The 22,053-nt window shown below is 43.9% G+C and overlaps 1 protein-coding gene across 1 annotated transcript in view; it reads right to left on the reverse strand.

Moving 5' to 3' along the window:
* The window catches only part of LRRK1 (leucine rich repeat kinase 1), a gene marked incomplete at its 5' end in the record, with an annotated part of 77,396 nt that extends 57,896 nt beyond the window's left edge, over positions 1–19,500 (reverse strand). Inside the window, one exon of the mRNA XM_082005150.1 lies at positions 19,434–19,500. Within this exon, the coding sequence (XP_081861276.1) occupies positions 19,434–19,500 (67 nt within the window). The remainder of the gene's footprint in view (positions 1–19,433) is intronic.
* Between the last annotated feature and the right edge of the window lie 2,553 nt (positions 19,501–22,053).

Genomic DNA, 22,053 nt, shown 5'->3' on the forward strand with positions numbered 1-22,053 from the left:
ATCCTGGCAACAAAAAAAGGGGGTGAATTATTTTCAGTGGAATAGTTACTGCACACAATTAAAAAAAGAGGGAGAAACCTGAACATTCAGTTGCCTGATAAAAGAAAGCGATAATACGTTAAAAGTACTTTCCAAAAGGGACATGAAACTAAAAGGGGCAGTGAGTTCCCCAATTGCTCCCAGAGGTGGTTTCCAAAGGACGGTGCGAAAGCTCACGGACACACGGACGTGTACGCTCTGCAGCAGCGTGCCACACTCGACCTCCTGCTGCAGGATCCAGGGAAGAGAGGCTACATGAGAGTGGCACCAGCGGCACTTCTGAAGAAGCAAGGTGTCTGCAGGACTGCCAAAGGAATTCTCCTATTATTAGCCTTGCTTCGGTCACTTCATTCACCTCCTGACAACAGCCTAGTAAACCCCACCGTGCTTCTCCAGCACTTTCAACCACAGCTTTATACACCTCAATGAACGTGCAAGAAAAGAAATTGGGAATATTTTTACTCTGGGAAAACAGAGTAAAAGGACATTATGCAAGACACCCAGTGTCACCCTGATCAATCATGGAGAGTCTCCTAGGCTAGACTTTTTTTAAAAATGCTGTTAGGAGCCAGAAGAGTTTTTACATGTCAAAGATTAAAAGCTGCAAACCATTAGAGAAGATGCTTGCGGCGGGTGGGTAACAAAGAGGCAGCCATGAAGTCTCACACCCACCCCACCCTCCCAACTACCAGGACAGGGAAAGCTGCAGGAAAGTCACTGAATTGTGAGTAAGATGTTCAGGTCCACTCCTGAATGACATGCAAGACAGAGAAAAGAAGCACTTTTCACCTGAAAGAGACCAGTTCATACTCACTTTTTCTTGCTAAACATTATTAATTGCTATTTCTTAGTTGCAACTTGTTAAATAAAGCCCTTAAGCTCACAGATTTTCACATATGTTAACAAGGATTTTGTGGTTTTTTTTAAATAGGCACATATGTCATCCAGGTCTAGTTTAATGCAGCCTGGAAAAAGAAGTAAATTGGGACCAATCTATAACTCTCAGTAAATATTGTTGAATAATGCAGTCTGAATCACCAATACATTCTGACTAACACTTCTCATCAATTATTTAAATGAAGCTCAAATCACTCAGACATCGGAGACGGCTCCAGAGATTCATGCCATTAAAAATGTGCCCACATCAATAACCTTTCTCAGATGATGCAGAACGTGTGAAGGACAAGCAGCAGAAATCAAGGCAGATGGATGTGGTGTTAAATTACAGCATAACGAACAGCATCTCAGAGTTCATGTTAGTAAGTGCAGTGCCTTCATAATTCTGTAGTTTCAGGGGGTACATGGGAAAAGAAATTCATCCAGCATTTGGTCCAGTCTTTCAGAGCAGACCACACACCTGTAAGGGATCTCTAAGAATACTGCATATGATTTAATTTTCTTTTTAATAGACACCAAGGTAGGAAAAGTAAATGATTCTTAGGCAAGTAACTGTTTAAAGGGTGATAGAAAAGAGAACTTCAAAGGAAAATAGTTCTCTAGTCTAAACAACTCGGTACTGGACTAAGTAAAACCAAGAAGTGCAGACCCAAGCAAACACTGCAGTCACCGGAACATGCAGCCTCCCTGCACTCGGCACCCTGTGATGAAATCCTGAACCTAGAGAAAAGCACTGGAATTCCCCTTGGAGGAAAAAATGCCTCACATCGAAGATACAAAACAGCTGGAAAGCTGAGCAGGAAGCCCTGCAAATCGGGGCTGAACGAGCACAGCAACTTTAATCTGGTTCCTAGTAAAGCACTGAAAGGAGGGACAAAATTTTACTTCCTTCCAACCTCAATCCTGATTTTGGGGACTATCACTCAAGACCCACATCTGCAGCCAATTCCACATCCCTTCCGCCAAGGAATTGAGCAGAGCCATCTTTCTTTCTTTTTGAATCATGACCAGGGAAGATGGAGGTATGAGTATCTGGTCAGAGATTCATTCGGGATCTGGGAGATCCCATTGTCACTTCCTCATCTATTAGAGAGGTCTCCAGCCAACTTCTCATGCATCCTGCACACCACAGCTCTCCTTACAGGAGCATTTTCCACCTCTCCTACTGGAACTGCCCCACTGTGCAGTGAGGACTACCAAATCAGTCGGCCAGGGAGCACAAGAAGGACCACAATGTTGTAACTGAGCGAAGGAGGAACTCCACAAGCTAGACCCTAATCTCAAGACCGCTTCTGTGTTTTACCCAATGACTACTTCACAAAACTACTTGGCTAATGTGTCATGCTTCCTCTTACATTTTTGTCCCCCTCAAAACTTTTTAGGTCCTTTGTAGTGGGTTTAGTTACAACTACTGCTACCATCACCACTGTTTGGAGAACACGGGCTGGCCATCAACCCTTGCAGTCTACCCATGCGCGTTAGGTGTAGACTTCTGGGCACTCCAGGAACAGAAAGGTCACAAACAGCTGGCTTCAGGGAGTTTACATGCTCCCAGAGTTAGCTGGCGGTTTAATCAGAGTCTTTGGGATATTAATTTTAATCCTTAAACTCAATTTTAGTCTTGTCCTAGGCAAATTTCTATTTATCTAATGAAAACTGCCCAGTTTTGAACATTTGAACAGCTGCCAAGTATAAGTCAATAAAAGCTTCACTGAATGTAAGAAATCTGGGCAATTCTATTGTTTGGAACTAATATATTTATATTTAAATAGATATATTTAAATATTTATTTTTGGCAGAAAGACAATGCTGCTCATCATTCAAGTTTCTTACGTAACTGCCATCAAAGCTTCCTTCTATGATTGCATTCTGCAGAGTAAATTGACTTCCTGCCTAAGACCTGAAGAAAAAAGCTGCCAAAGGTCTTCAACAAAAAAAGGCCTTGCAATTGAACTAACTACAAGCCTGGAAAGAGCAAAACTGGTGAGATACAGAGGGATAAAAAAGCTTGCCCTCAACCAACAGCTGTACTCACATGATTCTGTCAAAGTTAACTTGAGCTTTCAAAGGTTAAATGAGAGAAGGTGGGCCATCCATTCCTAAATTCACAAAAACCACAGAAGCCAGCCATTGCGGAGCTAAGCATCTTGCCAACCAAATTACCCAATTCACAGAAGACTTCCTGGTGACTTAGTAAATGATACATTGACTTCTGAAATACAAATGGAAAATAAGAAGCAGCATATTTTCTAAGCTTAATTTATATTCACCAGTAGAACAAAAAAATGAGGAAAATTACATTCTACTGACTAAAGACTGTTTTATTTCTACAAGATGCATGACTGAACTATCATCAGTACTGGCATTCGTGTAGGCTGGGACTTAAGTTTTGCCAATACAAGCATCAGCCATTTTAGCAAAAATCTGGGCCAAAATCCAAAGAAATTCTGCCTATGGTTTTAACCCTACAAATCTCACACTCTTTACCTGAGCTCTTTGTGGCTTTTGTAATAGGGTCACCTCACTTGCATGTAGCCTTGAACAACACGATATGAGAGCAATACTTAAGTGGAATAATATTGAACCTCTATTTTTGGACTTGATCATGCTACATGCTAGGCTTTTAAGCCTGGATGTAACAAAGTGCTTTTAATTCTTAGATTGCACAGATTTAGGAACTGGCTTCTGCACTTTGCACAACAGGGTCTACATTACTGTTTGACAATGCACATTGCTACATGCAAACAGCATAGCAAGTTATGATATTCTATCAGTACTTCTTGGATATTCCTGTAATAAAAGGCTAATAGAAACTCTTACACATCCCTTGAGATTTCCTTTAGTTTTTGCTTTATTGCACACAGATCTGTGACAGAGTTCCTGTGTTGGCACAGGTTCCTCTAAAACCGCTGCCCCAGATCAGCACCCCTCTTCTGAGCCTGCAGCAGGAAAGCAGATAAATGAAGCCTATTTATTTGAACTGAAAGTGGTATGGTGTGGGTTCATTTCTCCAACACGTTTGAGTGTCAATGAAAATAAGGCCATGGGATTTACTCCCTATCATTCAGTCCCTTATCTCTGCATCATACTTGTTTGACTTCTCTGTAGATCCATGGCTTATTTGCTTGCTTTCTGCTAACGACTGTAAGCAAACCGCTGTTTGTAAGGGGAAAACGGGAGGAATTTGCCGACACTATAAACGCATCCTTCATCTATTCCTCACACCAGCTTGTATCAAAGCAACTAACTTTGGAAATATTTCCCACTCTTGATTTCAATGTTTTATACTTTGGAAGTACCTCTTAAGTTTGGCTTACAAAGCCTGGGGGCAACACTGATTTTCTTTTAAAAAAATAATTCAATGGAAACAGAGATTATCAAGAAAAAAAGCAGTGTTATTTTATTGCCATTCAAAGGTTACAAGAGTTATAACTTTTAAAGCGCAACTCACTGCTGTCCCAGCTCAGAGAAACAAAACAAAAATAAGTCTTATTAATAATAAAGGGTACCATCTTATTAATAATAAAGGGTACCATGAGAATTTCAGAGTTATATGTAGTTACACCCTGTTTCAGGCCTTGTTATTGCAGCAGGTGAAAAAAAAAATCTAAAATTTCTAAATTGACAGTATGCCATTATCAGAAAAAAGGTGAGGGTTTGCAGGTCGATGCTGTGAATCAGCAAATGGCTGCATAACAAAACAGCACGCTGTATAGATTATCTTTATAACCCAAATCACTACATTCCTGTCTCTGACACATAAACTCATGGAGATTGTAAGTGCTACATTAGTCCCTTTGATAAGGCAGGAGTTCTTTTGCAACTAACTAGTATATTTTTATTTAGCAGAGAAAGATATAAATGAGATGCTGACACAGGATAAAATAGGGCAGGAAGCTAACTTACTGCAAAACAGAATTACAATAAGAACTAAACTTTAAAACTGCTACTCACCTTGTCATAATGTGTGCAGGTATTTCCAGAGACGGAAGCAAATCAAGATGATGACTTTAACACAGCATCCCATGCAGCGATGCTCAATTAAGCAATTAATTCCTTGGACTGTTAGCCACCCACCTCTGCTTCGGCACAAGCAGCTTCTTACAGCAGCCACTGGATGCAACGTCTTTTGGCTGACTGGCTGCTTCTTCGTCTGAATTAACTACTACATTTTAACCTGGACAGTTATTTTCATCTCCATGTCCCATTACAGCGAAATCCAAGCCTCTGGTTCAGAGAGAATCTGGGGATGGGGGTGGGCAGGGAGGCTGCCTCTCCGAGCTGAGCTCAGACATTAATTCCTCAACAGCACCAGATGGCTATAGCTAACCTTCACCAGCTTAATCTTTTGCCATTTTGACTTCTGAGTGCTGCCAGAGAGCAAATAAAAAATGGGACGGAGATGAGGTTTAAGATGTGCTGAATATTTAAAGCCACCCCCCACGAACGCTTAAGAACTCACGAGCGCTGCTGAACATTTTTCAATACTACTCTACGGAGGCTTTGGCAGGCTGGTTTGCAAAATTAATGGAAAGCCATGTTATTTCTGAGTCCCTGTAACAGTCTCATGTATCTTCTGTTGCTTTGAAGAACTTCAGTTTAATAAACTGAACAACAGCCAACGGGAAGCCTCCAGTGATTTCAAAGGATGATGGATCTGTCCTACATTGTGCTTTCCACTTGGATGGTTAAGAAAAACTTTCAATCCTATAGAAACCTCAAGATACTGAAAAATAATTCCCATCCCAAATCAGCAAGAGAAAACAAAACCCTGGGTTCTTCAATTAAAAAAATGTATAAATTTTTAAATCAGCCCAAATCAGTCAAAATGCTTCAGGAAACAAAGATACCTTCTGTGCTCCTTCTCTAATTAGCTGACACTTCAGAACAGGGTTTCATTTGTTGTTTAAAAATGTAAAAATTTCATTGATTCATTTCATTCATTCATTTCTTAAAAGATACAGTCATGGACCAAGGTCTGTCCCCAGGAGGGAAGTTGTTGCCCCTGCCTGCCCACATGCCCTCAGTCCATATGGCCCCATAGCCAGGACCTGGCCCAGAACCTTTCAAAGGAGGGTCCTGCAGCAAGAAGCTTATGTTCTACTTTACCTTATTCCCAGATTTAGGCAAAATACATGTGTCTCAATCAATTCTGCTATAAAATCATAGAATCACAGAATAGTTTGGGTGAGAAGGGACCTTTCAAGCTCATCTAGTCCAACCCCCTGCAGTGAGCAGGGACATCTTCAACCAGAGCAGGTTGCTCAGAGCCCCGTCCAGCCTGACCTGCGATGTGTCCAGGGATGGGGCATCTACCACCTCTCTGGGCAACCTGGGCCAGGGTTTCACCACCCTCATTGTGAAAAATTTCTTCTTTGTATCTAGTCTAAATCTACTCTCTTTCAGTTTAAAACCATCACCCCTTGTCCTATCGCAACAGGCCCTGCTAAAATGTCTGCCCCAGCAGGATTCAAAAATGGTCAGAACAGCTTATAAACCCCCCTGTAAGAACACAAGGAGAAAAAGTTATGGTAAATCCACCTGAGAGGTAACAGGATGGTTTATCTGGGAAATTCAGCATCCGCACTGGAGAGACCGTGGCAGAATTGGGCCATGTCCCTCTGACCCTGATTAATACTTCTTCACAACAAGTGAGACATGCCAGCTTCTCAGGACAGTGGGAATCCTCCACACAATTTTTCTGCCTATTTTTTGTGGTTTTATTTCACCCAAACGTCCATTATTGCAGCTAATTAAAGGAGTGGCTCTACACTAAGATCTGCCTGCCAAGGCAGTGGAAAAGATGATGTATGGAGTACAAAAGACATCCGCATCTTCAACTTAGCTTATAATCAATGCTCACTGCCCCAAAAGGAAACTTATAACCCTGCAAAAGACCAGATATGAAACACAGAAGAATGCCTCAAAGACAAAAATCCAGTACTGAAGGGATCTTTTTCATGATTATTGCATAATCTGGAATTATTTTTAAATTGTTTACATGCCAGTACCACACACGCAAAGTGCTGATTGACATTAAACATTTTCCAGCAAGAATACAGGATCTTGTAACGGGCATGCTGACAATTTTACGTATAGCCATGCAAAGTCACCAGTTATCACCAAAGCCATTGGAAATTTTCTATTTAGAAACACTCTTGACCTGCAAGGAAAAAAACATTTGCTAAGGCAAACCCCAAAGGAAAATATTAAGTCCTGGACACAAAAATGCTCTGGACTCCTGCCTTTTTAAGGGGCTCCAGAACTGAATTACAAAAAACAGACGCCTCCAAAGGCTTTAGCTCTACTCTTACACAATCATTTCTCCGTCATCCAGGATAATGGGGGAAGAGGGGACAGAAAAGCCTCAAATACTAGTAACACTGAGAGTCAGAAGCCTTTAGTGGGCAGTATCATAGATGCCTGAATGGCTGTGTGAAGCTGTCTGTCTGTCTGTCGTAGCCAGCACTGAGCCGGAGCTGAAAAGCACGGGCTCTTGCATTTGTGCATGTGCCTCCCAGATCCCCAGGACTCTGGAAATTGTTTGCATTGTCCAAGAAGTTCAAATGAAACCGAGCTGGTTATTCCTATTTTGCTGAAGTACAAAACAGGCTACACAAAACCATGACAAGGCAACGAGCTCAGAGAGAGCACGAAAAAATACACACTGGAATATGACCATCAGAGCAAACCCACCACATCAGCGGACAAAAGACGTTGGAGAGCACAAGGTGGCTTCAGGGTCACTAATGGTACCTGCAGCTATCCAGGGAAAAGGAACAAGGGCTACTACATGTGACAGCCTGGGACGTGCCTCGTCTCTTGTGCTCTGCAGGAAGACAGCTCTACCACAGGCTGTTTTAGAAGCGCACGCACCGCTTCCACTGCCCTGGGCTATGCCTGATGGAAGAGAGGCAGCAGGGCTGCGATCCTCACCACCGAGTCGGAGTGGAGGCAGCTCATCAGCACCATGACTGGGCACCTCTTCCTCCCCTGGGCTCCAGGGGCTGCAGCCAGCCTCTTGTGTACTGACAAACCCTACACAGATCCCCATCCGGCCATACATACCAGCACACAAGGCTCCCATTCCTCCACTCCCCATCTTCAATTGCACCCTCTCTGTTTATAAAGCTGCAGGGTTATAAGTTTCCTTTTGGGGCAGTGAGCATTGATTATAAGCTAAGTTGAAGATGCGGATGTCTTTTGTACTCCATACATCATCTTTTCCACTGCCTTGGCAGGCAGATCTTAGTGTAGAGCCACTCCTTTAATTAGCTGCAATAATGGACGTTTGGGTGAAATAAAACCACAAAAAATAGGCAGAAAAAGTGTGTGGAGGATTCCCACTGTCCTGAGAAGCTGGCATGTCCCACTTGTTGTGAATAAGTATTAATCAGGGTCAGAGGGACATGGCCCAATTCTGCCACGGTCTCTCCAGTGCGGACGCTGAATTTCCCAGATAAACCATCCTGTTACCTCCACATCCCGCACAAATGGCAGCAGCCAACAGCAAACACGGGGCTGCTGCCTCCTTCTCCTCCTCTCTCTTCTTTCGACTTCTCACCAAGTGGCTGGGTACCGGACACAAGCAGGCAACCCTTCGCTAATCCTGCCATCCCCAGCTTACCAACACCACAAACTGGGCCATTGTTGATGACAGCGATGATTTTACCCTCTCTCCTGAGTACAAGTGTCAGGCCTAAGCAGCTTCACGTGCATATGTTCATCGCTTTTGATCTGTAGGACCACTCAGAGCATCAGTGGCCACAACACATTTCTCAGTGGTCAGATTGTCTCATGAAGGCACCATCATCCCTGGCAGACATACTACTAGACTTTGGACAGGCAAGGAAAGGGGTAGGGCTGACCTCCAGCAAAACAGGGCAAAGGCTGGCTCTTGCAGTGAAGGGGAATGCCCTACATCCCTCCCGTACTGCTCTCTTTGGGGTGCAAAGGATCAGCAAAGACCACAGAGAACATTGATGGTGTTGATTTCCACTCCCGAGGGAAAGAGATTGAGGGAACCAAGAGAGCTCCAAATGGCGAGAGAGCCAATTGCTGTATTGAAAATACAAATGACTCAGCTCTAACTGAAAGTTTCTATTTTTGTCTTTTGGCCTCAGTGATTTGGTTCCAATCCTACAGCTTGAATCATTCAGAAATACGACTTCAATGCAAGTCCAGCTATGCCACTCTTGCTTTCCAAATTTTAAATTAGAAGATATACATTAAGCAGGCAAAAGTATGACTACGCTTTTGGATTTTGTGTTCGCTTCCAGGCATGGCTGGAAAGAGAGGATTATTAAATGATGAAAGGTGTCTCTAGTGAGACCGTTCCTGTCCAGCTGAATCAAATATTATAGCCATAAAACCAAACCAAGATTGGATTTCATTTGAAACTTCATAAAATAAAATTTCATGGCTAACTTTGTTTTCTTTTGAAACTTTTCCTTTTCCCCAATGTTCAAGCTTTCATCAGAAGGGAAGAAATTCCATGTATCAATGTTTTCTCTCTTTCAAAGAAATAATTTGCTCAACACTCTTCTTCTAAAAAAAAAGAAGTCATTAATTATTCACATTGGGGAAGCACCAAGTCATGGCCAGCTCCCTTCTGCTACATCCTCCTTAGACATATATTTAAAGCTAGCTTTAGAAAGAAGCAAATGCTTTTAGCCCCAGCTGTGAGAGGCTACATCTGGAAGGGTTCAGGGAGGGACTCCCTGTGTGTGTTTGAGGGGAGGATGGGCCCAAGGTCTCCATCCAGGTCTCTTCCGAGTCCGAGTCCTCAACTGGCTCTACCAAAGACACATCCAGTGATTCCACAACTGACTGCATTGAGAAAAGCAGCTCCTAAGCTTATGTTTCACGTTAATAAGACATGCAAACACCCTTTGAAATGGAAAACCCATTTACAACACTCCAACGCAACTGCTGGTCAAAAATAATAGCACAGAAGCAGCCAGCATCTGTCTCTCCAGCCCCATGAAACTCCACGGATGCTACTGGGAAAGACAAGCTCCAGTGGGGCTTTCAGAGAAAGCTGGTGAAAGCGGTAGGATGAAGCTCGTAGCTGCTCTGTCAGGTCCCCTTGGGCCACAGCAGCAAGCCCAGTGCTCCATCCCTCCATCACATGGCAGGGATCCTAGGTAGTTGCTGTCACCTGCGTGGCCACCACTGTCCTTCCTCCCTTCCCCAAGCAGAACAGCAGGTGTCTTGCAGAACCTGGACTTAGGAAGATTTTGGAAAGGCTGGCCAGAGAGGAGGAAAAAAGGAAAAGCAACATTAAAAGGATATGTAAAATACCTTGCACGACTCCAGTTTATCATGTCCAAGGAAGATGAAGAGAATCTGGAAGAGGTGGAGAAGACAAGTCGAAGAAATGGACAGTCTAATTACAAAACTACAGATGAAAAGAGCTTGGCCTGTTGAGCCTGTAAAAATGAAGGCTGAATGGGGATGGGAGTACTGTCTATAAATACATCCAGAGGGAGACACCAGGCAAGGAGAAGAGCTATTTATGTACAGGGTATGAATACATTTTGGCTGCCAATTAGAAGAAAAGTTTAAAACATTGGAGAAATGAGGCTTTGGAACAGCCTTCTAGAAAAAGCAGAAGCAATAGACAAGTCAACTTGCTTAAAGCAGGCCTTGCATAAGGTTTAGGAGTGTGACACCAGGACCCACACGCTCCTTCCAGTCCTACAGCCTGTGTTCCCATTTTACACATGTGCTGAAGATAACCCAGCTACCAGGCACTAACAGTCACAACACACTAGATGATAATGGCTTCACAGGCTACTTTGAGGGACATCGGTAGAAAGAGATAATATCTTTCATTAAACGAACTGATAGATCTAGGAAAAAGCAGACACATCTAAGGGAAGAAGCCTTTCAAGAGGCTTGAGGAGGTAAACACCCCATGCAGCAAAATCCAAGCTTAGTACATGTTAGACACAGTTCAATGTGCTCCTTTAACTACGTCTGCTAGCCTAATAAAATACCTTAATCTTTGCTATCCTCGCTTCTCATTTATCTCCAAGACAACAACAACTCTAGATTAGTTTAGGTAACAGTGTTGCATGCAGAGGAAAAGAAAATGCAATTGAGATACTGGATATGGTTGACATCAAGAGAGTTGAACAGGCAATTTGGCAACAGCAGAGCCAAGAAAAGTGCAGGACTGGGAAGAGCATCAAAGGAGAGAGATGAATATGATAGTTTGGAAAAGAAAAAAAACCAAAACAGTGGAGAAGGCGAGGCTTCACTCCAGCTTCTACTGAACTCAACGTGAGCTCTTCCACCAGCTTCCATGCGAGTAGGAGCAGATCCTCGTGGATGCCGGGTATTCAGGACACAACATTGCAGAGGGAAGATTACCTTAACAGCTGTGTCTGGAGCAGGAGAGAAAGCCTGATGAAAAGACTTCTGCTGCTGGCCAAGACAGTGCCAGTCTTGAATCCGGCTGCGTAGCAACCTGCTGTTAAAACCTTAACAGGGGGCTACCAAAAAAAATGACATTTTCCCTCACTTGTGACAAAACCAACAAGTGGCAGAAGTGCCTGCATTTGCAGAAATGGGGAAATGGGGAATGGGGAGATATTTCCCTTTTGTCTTCCTGATGTCTGGGAATATCAGCATTCATTTCAATGGAGGGAGGACAAGGACTCTGCCTGGGAGGATGCTGTGTTCAAACAAAGGTACATGCTATGAACACGCTGCAGCCCACAGCATTTTTAGTCAGCTGCTCTGAGGTAGAGACAGCAAAATTAGGCAAGACATATTTCATCCCCTTCCCACCAACCTATGATGAAACTTGATCCATTATATCTGAGAACCTGGTCCAATCCATGCAAATGACTTTGATTTGATAGCTTTTATTCCCACCCTGCCATCGTGTGAAAGGTCCGAGGTACAAAACATTGGAGAATTGTGCCCATGATTACAAGCCCACTAAAGGAGCTAGACTTTTTTGTTTTTCAAGCTATGTATGAGATCTGAAAAGGGATCCTGTCCATTAGTGTTACACCAAAAAAAAAAAAGAGAGAATGTTCCTGTTTGATGCAAAAATAAAAGCATTTTCAAAGGCTCTTTGATGTGCAAGACAGAAAGACATGCAGGCAGATTCTGTAGGAGGTCTTGTCTTCAGCAACTACCAGCACTCTTTTTGAGTCTTACTCCCCAGACAGAATTTTTATGTGAAGTAGATAATCACACTGCTGAGTGTATCAGCTCTAAACCCTGTGGCTTTTCAATTAAACAGCAATAACCTTTAGTCAAAATACTTCTTAACCAAGATGGGAATAGAACAAACAACCCCAAAACCAACTAACTGCAGGTGAAGCAATTCGAAAGACATACATGCTTTTAAAAGATTTCATTCTGAGCTCTTCTTGGGTAGCCATGCCAGTTTTCCAAGCAATATTCTGATCATTAAAACAAGCAGTGATGTAATCTCCACATCAACCACAAACATACCAAGAATATTTGAGCTAAATTTATCCAGACTTCTTGTTTGAATCACTGCTTTGGTTCATTTTTTTCCATGATTTTCAACTATGCACAGAAAAGGATTTGTGGACAGCCGGGGACTGAGATTTCCCCAGCAGTATCTGAAATGCCAACCTTTATGGTTGGGAGCCACATATTGACTATTAGAAATGAAATTAAGCCGCTCCTCCAGCTCCCAGCACCAGGTCCCTGCTCCTTTCACCCTTCGCCTTCCTCTCACCCTTCCTGTAGCAGACTGACCCTTTCCTTCACCCTTGGGTGACATAACACGGGGCTTCTCTTTGCGGCCGAGAAGTTCCTGAAGCTCACCACAGACCTGCTGCCCTCCCCAGCCAGAGAGGGAGAGCCAAAAAAGAGACAACCTGCACCAGATTTCCCCCTGCCCTGTGCAGCTCCGTGGCAGACCCCAAGTCCTGCCAGCCTGTCCAGAACAGGTCCCACCACCACAAGTACCCGTGCCAGGAGAGCTCAGGCTAGGGAAGGCTGTGTAGGCACCTTCACCAGCAGGGACATGTCCCTGCAAAAAAATACATAATCTACAAAGGCATCACTGGGTTTCACCCTCTCTTCCAACACATACAGGGTGGCTAATTGTTGTACTGGGAGGGATTGAATATTTGCAAAAACTGCAGCATAACCCCTGAGATTTTTCTGTATCAACTTTGCTGTTGTTCAATGGGAATCTTTTTCAACTGTCATATTTTAACATGGTCTTAGTACGTCCTTGCTGACTCCATTTCAGATTTGTGATCACCGAGTTTGCCTGCATGTAGCTGTACGTGTTTTAAGGGCAGCTTGTAACTTCTCAAAGCACACTTTTTTTTTAAAGCCAGAAACTGCTGACTCCCAGAGCCACTCTGACTGCAGGAGAGCTTTTTGAATGTTGAGGGCCTTCCCTAGTACTTAAAGTATACTCTTATGTCCTCCCTTTAAGTAAGAGCAAGGCAAAATTCAAAGCATGGACACACTTCTGTTGTGAAACTATCAGCAGCTTACATAAAAGAGCTGCTGCTGCGGTGATACATAATCATGCAAATAAGCAATTGCTGACCCACTAATGAGAACACAGACTTGGATTAAGGAAAGAATTAAATATCAGCCTAACTTAATGTAAAATCTGAAACAGAACCTATTAAGGGACAGACTTCACCTATAGAGCAGACTGGGAGCTGAATGGTATAAAATCCATTCCCCACATCCTCATCTGCAATGCAAACGTTTCCTCCCAGCTAGTTGCCTTCTGCCAAGCAGAGCCCTGGCAGCCCCTTTATCGATCAGGGAAATGAAAAACAAACAAATCAGACTTCTTGTCTGTAAGGATGCCTGAAGATCTGATCCTAAGCCTGTTATGTCAGTGCAAAGGCTTTAATGGGTTTTGGATAAGGCCCCCATAGGCTTTGGAGAGGATAAAAAATAATAAATTCAATCCACTTTCTTTAATGCAAGTATAAAATTGCCTACAACATCATTGACAAAACAATAAATCAATTACAGGCCTGGTAAAGACTTAGTCAGTGTGAGCACTATCAATTGCTTTTTCCTACTGAAACAGGACAACGGTTCTGTGACCACAGTGTCAACCCTCACCTGAGAGCTAACTTACAATCACACATGACTAACATTGTTAAGGAATCCCTGTGTACAAGTTCTAAGGGCAAAGGATTTTCTTTACTACCTTCTCACCTTATCTTTGTTTTTTTTCTAGGCTTCTTGATAAAGCTGTCGTAAGTTACATTTCAATGTTCTATACCACCAATTCATTTTAACTGGGAGGTGGAAAAATAAAGCTGTATAGCAGCAGCTAATGCCAGACACAGCTCAGATAAAGATCAATGTTTTCCCACTGTCTGTAAATCGAATTGGCTTTCAAGTTGGACTCTCTGCTCAATTAGCTTTCCAAAGTCGGTACCGCACTGCTGCCACTCCCAGCAGCTCTGCCCTCCTTGCTACAGACCTCAAGTTCAAGAGCAGGCTGGCTTTCATGGTATTTATTGGGAAAAAGCTGGTCCTGCCACTACCAAGACCGAAGTGCTCCTTTGTATTTCCTTAACTCCTGAGGGGCACAGCATCCACAAGCCACACTACCACTCTCCACATGCTCAAGAACGTGTTTTCAAACGGTTCTTCCGGATGCCTCTGTTTCAAAACAGAAGGGCCATCTTCTAAGGGTGCGTCTGAAGAACAGTGCTTAGTATCCAGACTCTGAAAATCAGTTCAGAGCGTCTTAAATTAGGCACCTAACCATACATGGCCCGGCATTAATTGTCCTTTTTGGAAACCCAGGCTCAGTTCAGTGAGATGGTGCAACACGCGGCTGTGCTACAGTCTGCCCAGGAGAGCAGGCTCAGCCACACACATTTTCTGCTGCAGACCAGCCTTCCGCATTGGGTTTTGGTCCCATGTGAGATTGCACCACTTCTGTATGAAGTGTGTATTTAAATATGTTTAAAAATACAAGCCTATTGCTGCTTTACTAGTGTACTTCCTATTCCTGCCTAGCATTTCCTACTTCTCCTTCTGCAAGGCATTAGGCAGGGAAACTAACTCACATCAGATAGATACCTGGTTTATTTTTTGCCCTTTTTTTTTCTTGTAGGAATACTTTCAATTTGCTGTTCGGGCCCAAATTAACTCGCAGCTTAACAAGCAGGAAGAAAACCAGAAAACCTTTAAGGCTCATTTAGTCTGATTATACAGAGGTTCAAGCAACCCCCAGTGCTCTGTGCGCTCAGACCACCCCCCAGATGCTCTCCCGGCCCTCCTCACCGCACGCTGCCACGGCGGTCTCAGGGTAATGTTACTACAGGGTAAGGTACGGATGGAAAAAGCAGGACAGCGGGTGCAAGTACTTTTTCCCTGTTACACAACACAACGTGTCACAGATGGGGCTAAGTCAACGTGCCCCAAAACCTAGCTGCTAGCCCTAGCCCCAGGCACACAGCTGATGTAAAGATTTCAAGGTTTACATGGTGATTTTGTGAGGAAAAAAGTGATATCAGTGGTGCTGCCAACACTGATTTTCCCTTCCTCCTCTATTCAGTAGGAAAGATTCATAAGCAAAGTTATTCACGCTACCAAGTGCAAGTTCCTGCCCTTCATGTTTAAGGTAACAAAATCAACCGTGCAGAACTATGAGGAAACGACGGCAAAGATCTCATCTGGAGGCCATGCGCATGCACACCCAGGAGCGGGTGAGCTCTGCCTCCTCCTATTGCCATAAAGGAGTCAGGTTTTTCCTGTAGACTTTTACTTTTTTAAGTGGGTTTCACGCTGCCAGGCTGACAGCCTGGAAGGCTCGAGTTACCCAGTAAGTCCAAAACAGAGAGCAAGGGCCGAGTCTGTGAAAGTCCCCATCCCTCCACCAACGCAGGCCTCGGCCACACTTGCCAATGTCCTGCCCTCACGCAAACGGGAGCGACGCTGGACTGCGCACAGCCACGTCCCAGGGGAATAACCGTTCCGTTTGCTGCTGGCTAACCTCAAGCTGTCACCGTTCAATCCGCTGTGAAACTTTCCATATAAAATTGCACTAGCTGCCGGGCAGCCGCTCTTGTTAAAATGACTCTTTAACTCTTCCAGTCAAGCTGTTCTTACTTGCACTGGAGGCTCTTCTACGGTTCAGGAAGCGGCGGTGCAGGCAGCAGCTTTCCCTCTGAGTCAGTACTGAGCTGAGCCATGGCCCGGGCAGCTTTGCAAAGGTCACTGCCATCGTGGGTAGCTTCTTTCTGATAAAATATAAAGTTCTCTGAGCGGCAGGGTCACCACGGCACTTCTGAAGTACAGCCTTAAAAGCCCCTGGTCCACTCCAAATGCCAGCTCAGGTCATATTCGGGTTACTTGTTTGCTCCCTCGTTTTAATATATAGGTCTCTTTCAGGCATACCGGACAGTTCAAACTCACCAGCTTACAATGGATTTGCCTCAAAAGAAGATGTGAAGGTTCATTTAATTAATATCCGTAAAGCTACTATAAAATTTCAAATTACTATTATTGGCATCATTGTCCCTAATTATGTAAGATTATCGACATTACAAACATAACACCCCTTTTCAATGCTAATTTCTAGATTTAGCAGGAGAGAAGAGACACCCTCTGGTGTGTTTGAAGGATATCCAACTCCACCTCCGAGACACACACAAGTGGCATATGAACGCTCGGCGACCTTGAATAACATTCTCAGTAAGAGGGAGATAAGCTGTTTAACAGAAGTACCCTTACGTTTCAGAAGACAATGATTGCTTTTCTACATCTTTGCTGAACTGCCTCCTAGAAACTCGTATGAGAATTAAATCCTAGCTGTAAAATTTTGTAAGATTCAAAGAAACCAACCAGCCTGTAGGAAGGAGATGAGTCTCTATTCTGTTCTAGGCATTCATACAGTGATAACTTTGGGCTTCCATTGTATTTCCTACAAGATTCATACTACGTCGCCTCCATTATATTACATAGAGCTCTTTCACCAAGTGTAAAAAAAACCCCAAACCTCGTAAGAGACTGCAGCCACCCCTGTATCTCTGCTGGCTTGCTTTCTTTTAATTAGGACAAGATGAACAAACCTAGGAGAGGGGAAGCAGTGTTAGAGGAGGCAAGGGAGATGCTGACTGCACCCGAAACAGAGCATCATTCCGTACTCCAGTGACAAATCCTCTCTGTGGACCAGTGAGTGCTCAGCCGAGTCAAGTCAAGCCCAGCACCATCCCCGGAGGGAATACAGGGTCCAGTCCTGAAACACAGCTCGCCGGCTTTCAGGGTAAGTAGGCATCCTGCTGGGATACAGGCAAGATCACTGCCGCAGCCAAGAGGGATAGGAGAGGGGACACAAGCAGTAAGGTGAGCCCTTGCATCCTATGTTATGTTTGCTAACTAGAGTCAATGATGGCGTGACCCTATTCCCCACATGAATACCTGGCCAAATGTATAGCTGTCAGGAAAAAAAGGCCCTAAAAAGCTTAAAGCTTTCAAATGATTGAGGCACCAGGTGCACATGGTACCCGCTGGAAGGTGCCTCCAGCACCGTGCCTGCTGTAACGCCGCGCTGATCCAGCTGACCCGTCACGGAGCCACAAGCACCACTGTGCTGTTTGTTAAACCCCTCACATACACACTCCTGTCCTTCCTGCCTCCGCCCCAAAAAGACTCCAAGCTTTGCGAGCACTAACGAGGTAGTCGGCGTTAAAGAATTTATCAGTGATCTCACTCCACTTCCCAGTGGTTCCCATTGAATGGAAGCAGGAGGCTGCATCTAGTTTGTTAATAAATGCGCGTAAACAATATGTTCAAATGTGGGGGCTGAATGAGTCACTGCGTTCCTGTGTTCAAGCTGTGTAATAGGATCCAAATGCAGAACAAGGACCAGCTAACTTAGGGAGTGGACCAGCTAGCTAATGACAATTATTCTTGGCAGGACTCAAACGATCCCAAAATAAAAATGAGTTTCAACATGTACAATATGCTTATAAAGAGCAAATCCACCAGGGCAGTACTGGATCTTAAGGTTTCCTAGGATCCCTTTGCCAGTCTTCCAACGCTGTTTATCAAATAAAATAACCCAGACATGTAAGTATAGAAGAGTTAAACCAGTAAGATTTGTATGCTTCCAGTTAACCAGTTTAACCGAATATATTTACATAACAGAAACATGTAATAAAGTTCTCAGAAGAAAAAATGAACTCACAATGTAGCAAATACACCTTTTTCACTTTTCACTTCATTTTTCACTCATAAACCGTACCTTTAAACAGTGAGAAAAACTTGTCAAATCACTGTTGCAGAACAAAAATTTAGCAAGTCTTAACACTTGCAAATCATTGGTGCAGATTAAAATTTTTCTCATTGTTTATAGCTTAGTATTCAAATGCAGATAATTTCTTCCAGAGAGAAACTTAGAAGGTAGAACTTAAGAATTTTAAGAATATTCAATAACCATATGTTCCTGATCACTATAGAAAGATACAATGCTAATTAACAAAAGCAAAAAAAACCCCAGGAAAATGAGTATCACAGAATAAGCAGAATACATACAGAGAAAGGAAAGAGTTCCCAGAGCTCCCTGTGACGCTGGTGAGAAACGACTTCAAAGAAGATAAGGCGACCTCTGAATAAAGTATCAGGTTTTGCTTCATAGTTGCTGATAAAATCCAAAATAAGGCTGCAAACACATTAGCTTCTACTGAAGCTTGCTTACTCACTACAAAGCGTCAAACACACCTCCATCCCACACTTGAAACGCAGATGCTGCCTCCTAATGAACTGCTTGTTGCAAGGGGGGAATACCGTTATACAATATCCAGAAGGCTATTTCTTGATGCAGAAACATAACTGGGTTTTGACTCAGAGAAATGCAGCAGTGCCTAGGAGCTGAGGGTTTCGGTGATAAAAATCATCCAAAAATAATTTGGCTGTTGAGAAAAAAATTTAACAGGAAGCCGCCTGAAGAAATGTGCCTTCTGAAAGAGAAATTTCCACCTGTGGGTTTATTACATTACATAAATGCAGACCTCCTAATCTAGCCCAACAATAAATCACTGCAAGCTGCTGAATCAAAGCTGACAGTAAAACTGGAGCAGGTTAGTATCTGTTCAGCCTGAGAAATGATGCTCTGATTTTAGCAGCTTTCATACCCCGAATACACAGTGCAGCAGTGGCTGGGAACATATTTGCATTCACATGCTGAAAAAGCACAGATCTTGTAAAACATATTTAGGAACTGGTGAGACGTGATACATATATTGAGTAATTCTGTAGGCCTTTGGAGAAAATTGGTCTTCAGAGGAATGCTATTCTTATCACTTGAGTAGTTAAACATCATTCTCCTTGGAAGTAAAATTCCTTATTCCATACTGTAGATTTTCAAAGATTAGGGCTCAAATCACTGAATGATCTTGCATATATTGAAATTTCATCAAAACTCAGTGGCAGCTGGACACTGAGTTCCTTAAAACATTTCGCTCCCAATCTGAACAGGAAAGAAAAGAAATCGTCCTATTTACCATTTTGTGGATCCATGTTGCGCTCTCTGCAAATAGCGGATTCCTCAGTTCCCACACACCAGTACATTCTGGGTCGCAGTTGTGAAGATCCAACAGACAAACTTTCTGCAGCACTTAAAATTGAGTACTGTTGTCAGAGCTGAATGATGTCCATCAAGTAAACGCAGGAGCAGAGCGACCGCTAGTAAGTGCCATCCCGAAGAAACATCATTTACCCTGTTTAAAAATAGTTAACCAAATTAATCGTTCTAGTATAGAAATTGCAAGATGCTTATTCCTCTGCACTCTAACACTGTCTAAATATTACTTTGCATAAGGCACTCACCATCCTATGCAAATATAAATACAATTATTTTCATAATAGCTTTGTTAAGTGCATAATGTGAATTAATAGAGGAGACTAACAATGTCTCCACTATAGGAAAGATAATGTTCCCAATTTTTCTCCACCAAAGCCGCTCAGTCTTTGAGAGGGTGTGGGGCGTGGGCAGGGGTCACAGCTGCAGTTGCAGATTCTCCACAACCTCGTGTAAAGGCAGAGCATTGAAACCATGCAGTGCAGCTGGAAAAATCCTAAATGCAACCTCAAAATCTTTCCCATCCACAGAGAAGACTGTGGCTCTTGTAAGACTCCACTGTGAGAAACTGAAAAATACCGATGTGGTTACTGAGACAATCCTCTGTAGAAAAGAGGGCTAAGAGAAACACACCAGCTCCTTTCCCCTTTCCCCGGTCCTTTTAGAGAACTGTGCTAGCCTAGAAGCATCAGGCTTCTTCAAACATGTTCAGGGAGGCAAATCAGGCCCGTAGGAGCTCTTGAAGGTTGGCTTCTTCTGCACTGTCTTGCACAACAGCCAGCAGAAGACTGCACAGCTCAGTCTCCCAGGGCATTTCCAGCTCCTTACCTCTTTAAAGCTGCACACCTGTAATTTTCTCTCTTTTAATGCATCTTCCACAGAGGTTAAAACTACGGGTGAATTTGCAGCATGTGCCCAACCAGCATCAGTGCTCCTCCATTTTCTGCTTTCAGTCAGTAAATGCCTGTCCGACGTAACATGATGCCCCTCACCTTTGACTCTTACTAGTTTTTCTCATGTCTGGTGCGTGATGCTGAAGTTTTGATTGGAGGTTCTAATTCGGCAAAGTATGTAACCCACCTCCCACGTCAGCCAGCAAGAGCCAAGAATATCCCTAACTCTCCCTGGGCAGAGTTAGTTTCCTGATTTGGGATCAAAGGCCACAGAAAGTATAAAAATACACTGATCCATCACCACTCTCCAGGAAGCTTTCTGCTCCTCCCTCATTACACAGGGTTTTAACCACCAGCCTACAATGTTAAAAATCACTGCATGCTACATCAGTTGTTTCTAGGCAAAAATTTGAGTTTTAGGTGCACTTACAGCAAAACTCAGCTTCTGATGACCCCTACCTTGTGGTGCCTGGCAGCAGGAACCAAAACTCACACCCCAAGCGCTGCTCACCCCCCTGCATCCCGCAATCTGGGTGCTGGCTGCTGCCACAGATGGTGGTTTGGTTCTTTGGTGTTTTTCAGAGATGGGAAAAATAATTGGGGCGCCGCATAGCAAATAATGATATGGACCAAGAGACCTGGGCCAGGCTACGTGCAAGCACTTTCACACCCACCCCGCAGCTTTTATCTCCTTTGCAGCGGGGTGGCTACAGCTCCAGAGGGATGCAGATGCCTGAGTTGCCGAGCATCAATTCCCCCCCATCACAGACTGCAGCAGCAGCTCGTCTCCCAGGCCAGGCCCTGGCAGCTCTCGCACGCCAACGCAGCAGCAGTCGGGCACATGTGAGAGGCTGAATTCGGCAGCTTTCACCCACACAAGGAGGGGAAGCCGTGGGCTGCTGCAGGAGGCTGAGATGGAGGTGGTCCCTAAGCTCAGATCCATCCCACAAACCAGTGAACTGGGCCGTGTTGGTGGAGGACCGGGTTCTGCCCTGGAACATGCCGAGTTCCCACCAGAGTCAGCCTGGCTCCTGGGTCGACTTTCCCTCGGCCACACTGGCAGGCACGGCTGCTGTGCTGGCAGCCCACATCTCTGCCATGTTGCGGGTGCGATACCCCAGGCAGAGGTGTCAGGGAGGCTCTCACGCCCCCCAAAAGCTGTCCAGATTGTTAACTCTGAAAATGGGATGGGATGCTTCCAGCAGCTGCCGCCCCTGCACCCTCGCTATAAATGAACTGAGCAGCTACAGTAAGAATAAATACTTCCCCATGCAGAGACCAACAGACTAGCTCTTTTTAGCAGATGCTGGTTTCTGAGGCATTTCCTTGCTGTACGACGGGGGCACACCATGTGTAGTCACAGCAACCGTATGAGAAACACCGAATGGGGGTCACTATGGACCACAGAGGCTTGAAAAGCATCCCACTCCTGATTTTTAGGTTTCTACTTAGCTTATTCCCCATGCTGAAACTTTCCTCACATATAGAGAAAGGAAAACACTTTCAGGAAAAATAATAGTGTGGTTTTGATAATCAGTTCCCTTTACCTGCAAATTAGGACACTAAATGCTGTAGCCATGTGTATGACTGCCCCACAGCGCACATCTAAGCAGTATTTCCATATTTCGGGACCTTTATGCATATAATAAA

Source organism: Phaethon aethereus (genome assembly GCF_964289735.1).
Source record: "Phaethon aethereus genome assembly, chromosome: 12".
Taxonomy (NCBI): Eukaryota; Metazoa; Chordata; class Aves; order Phaethontiformes; family Phaethontidae; genus Phaethon; species Phaethon aethereus.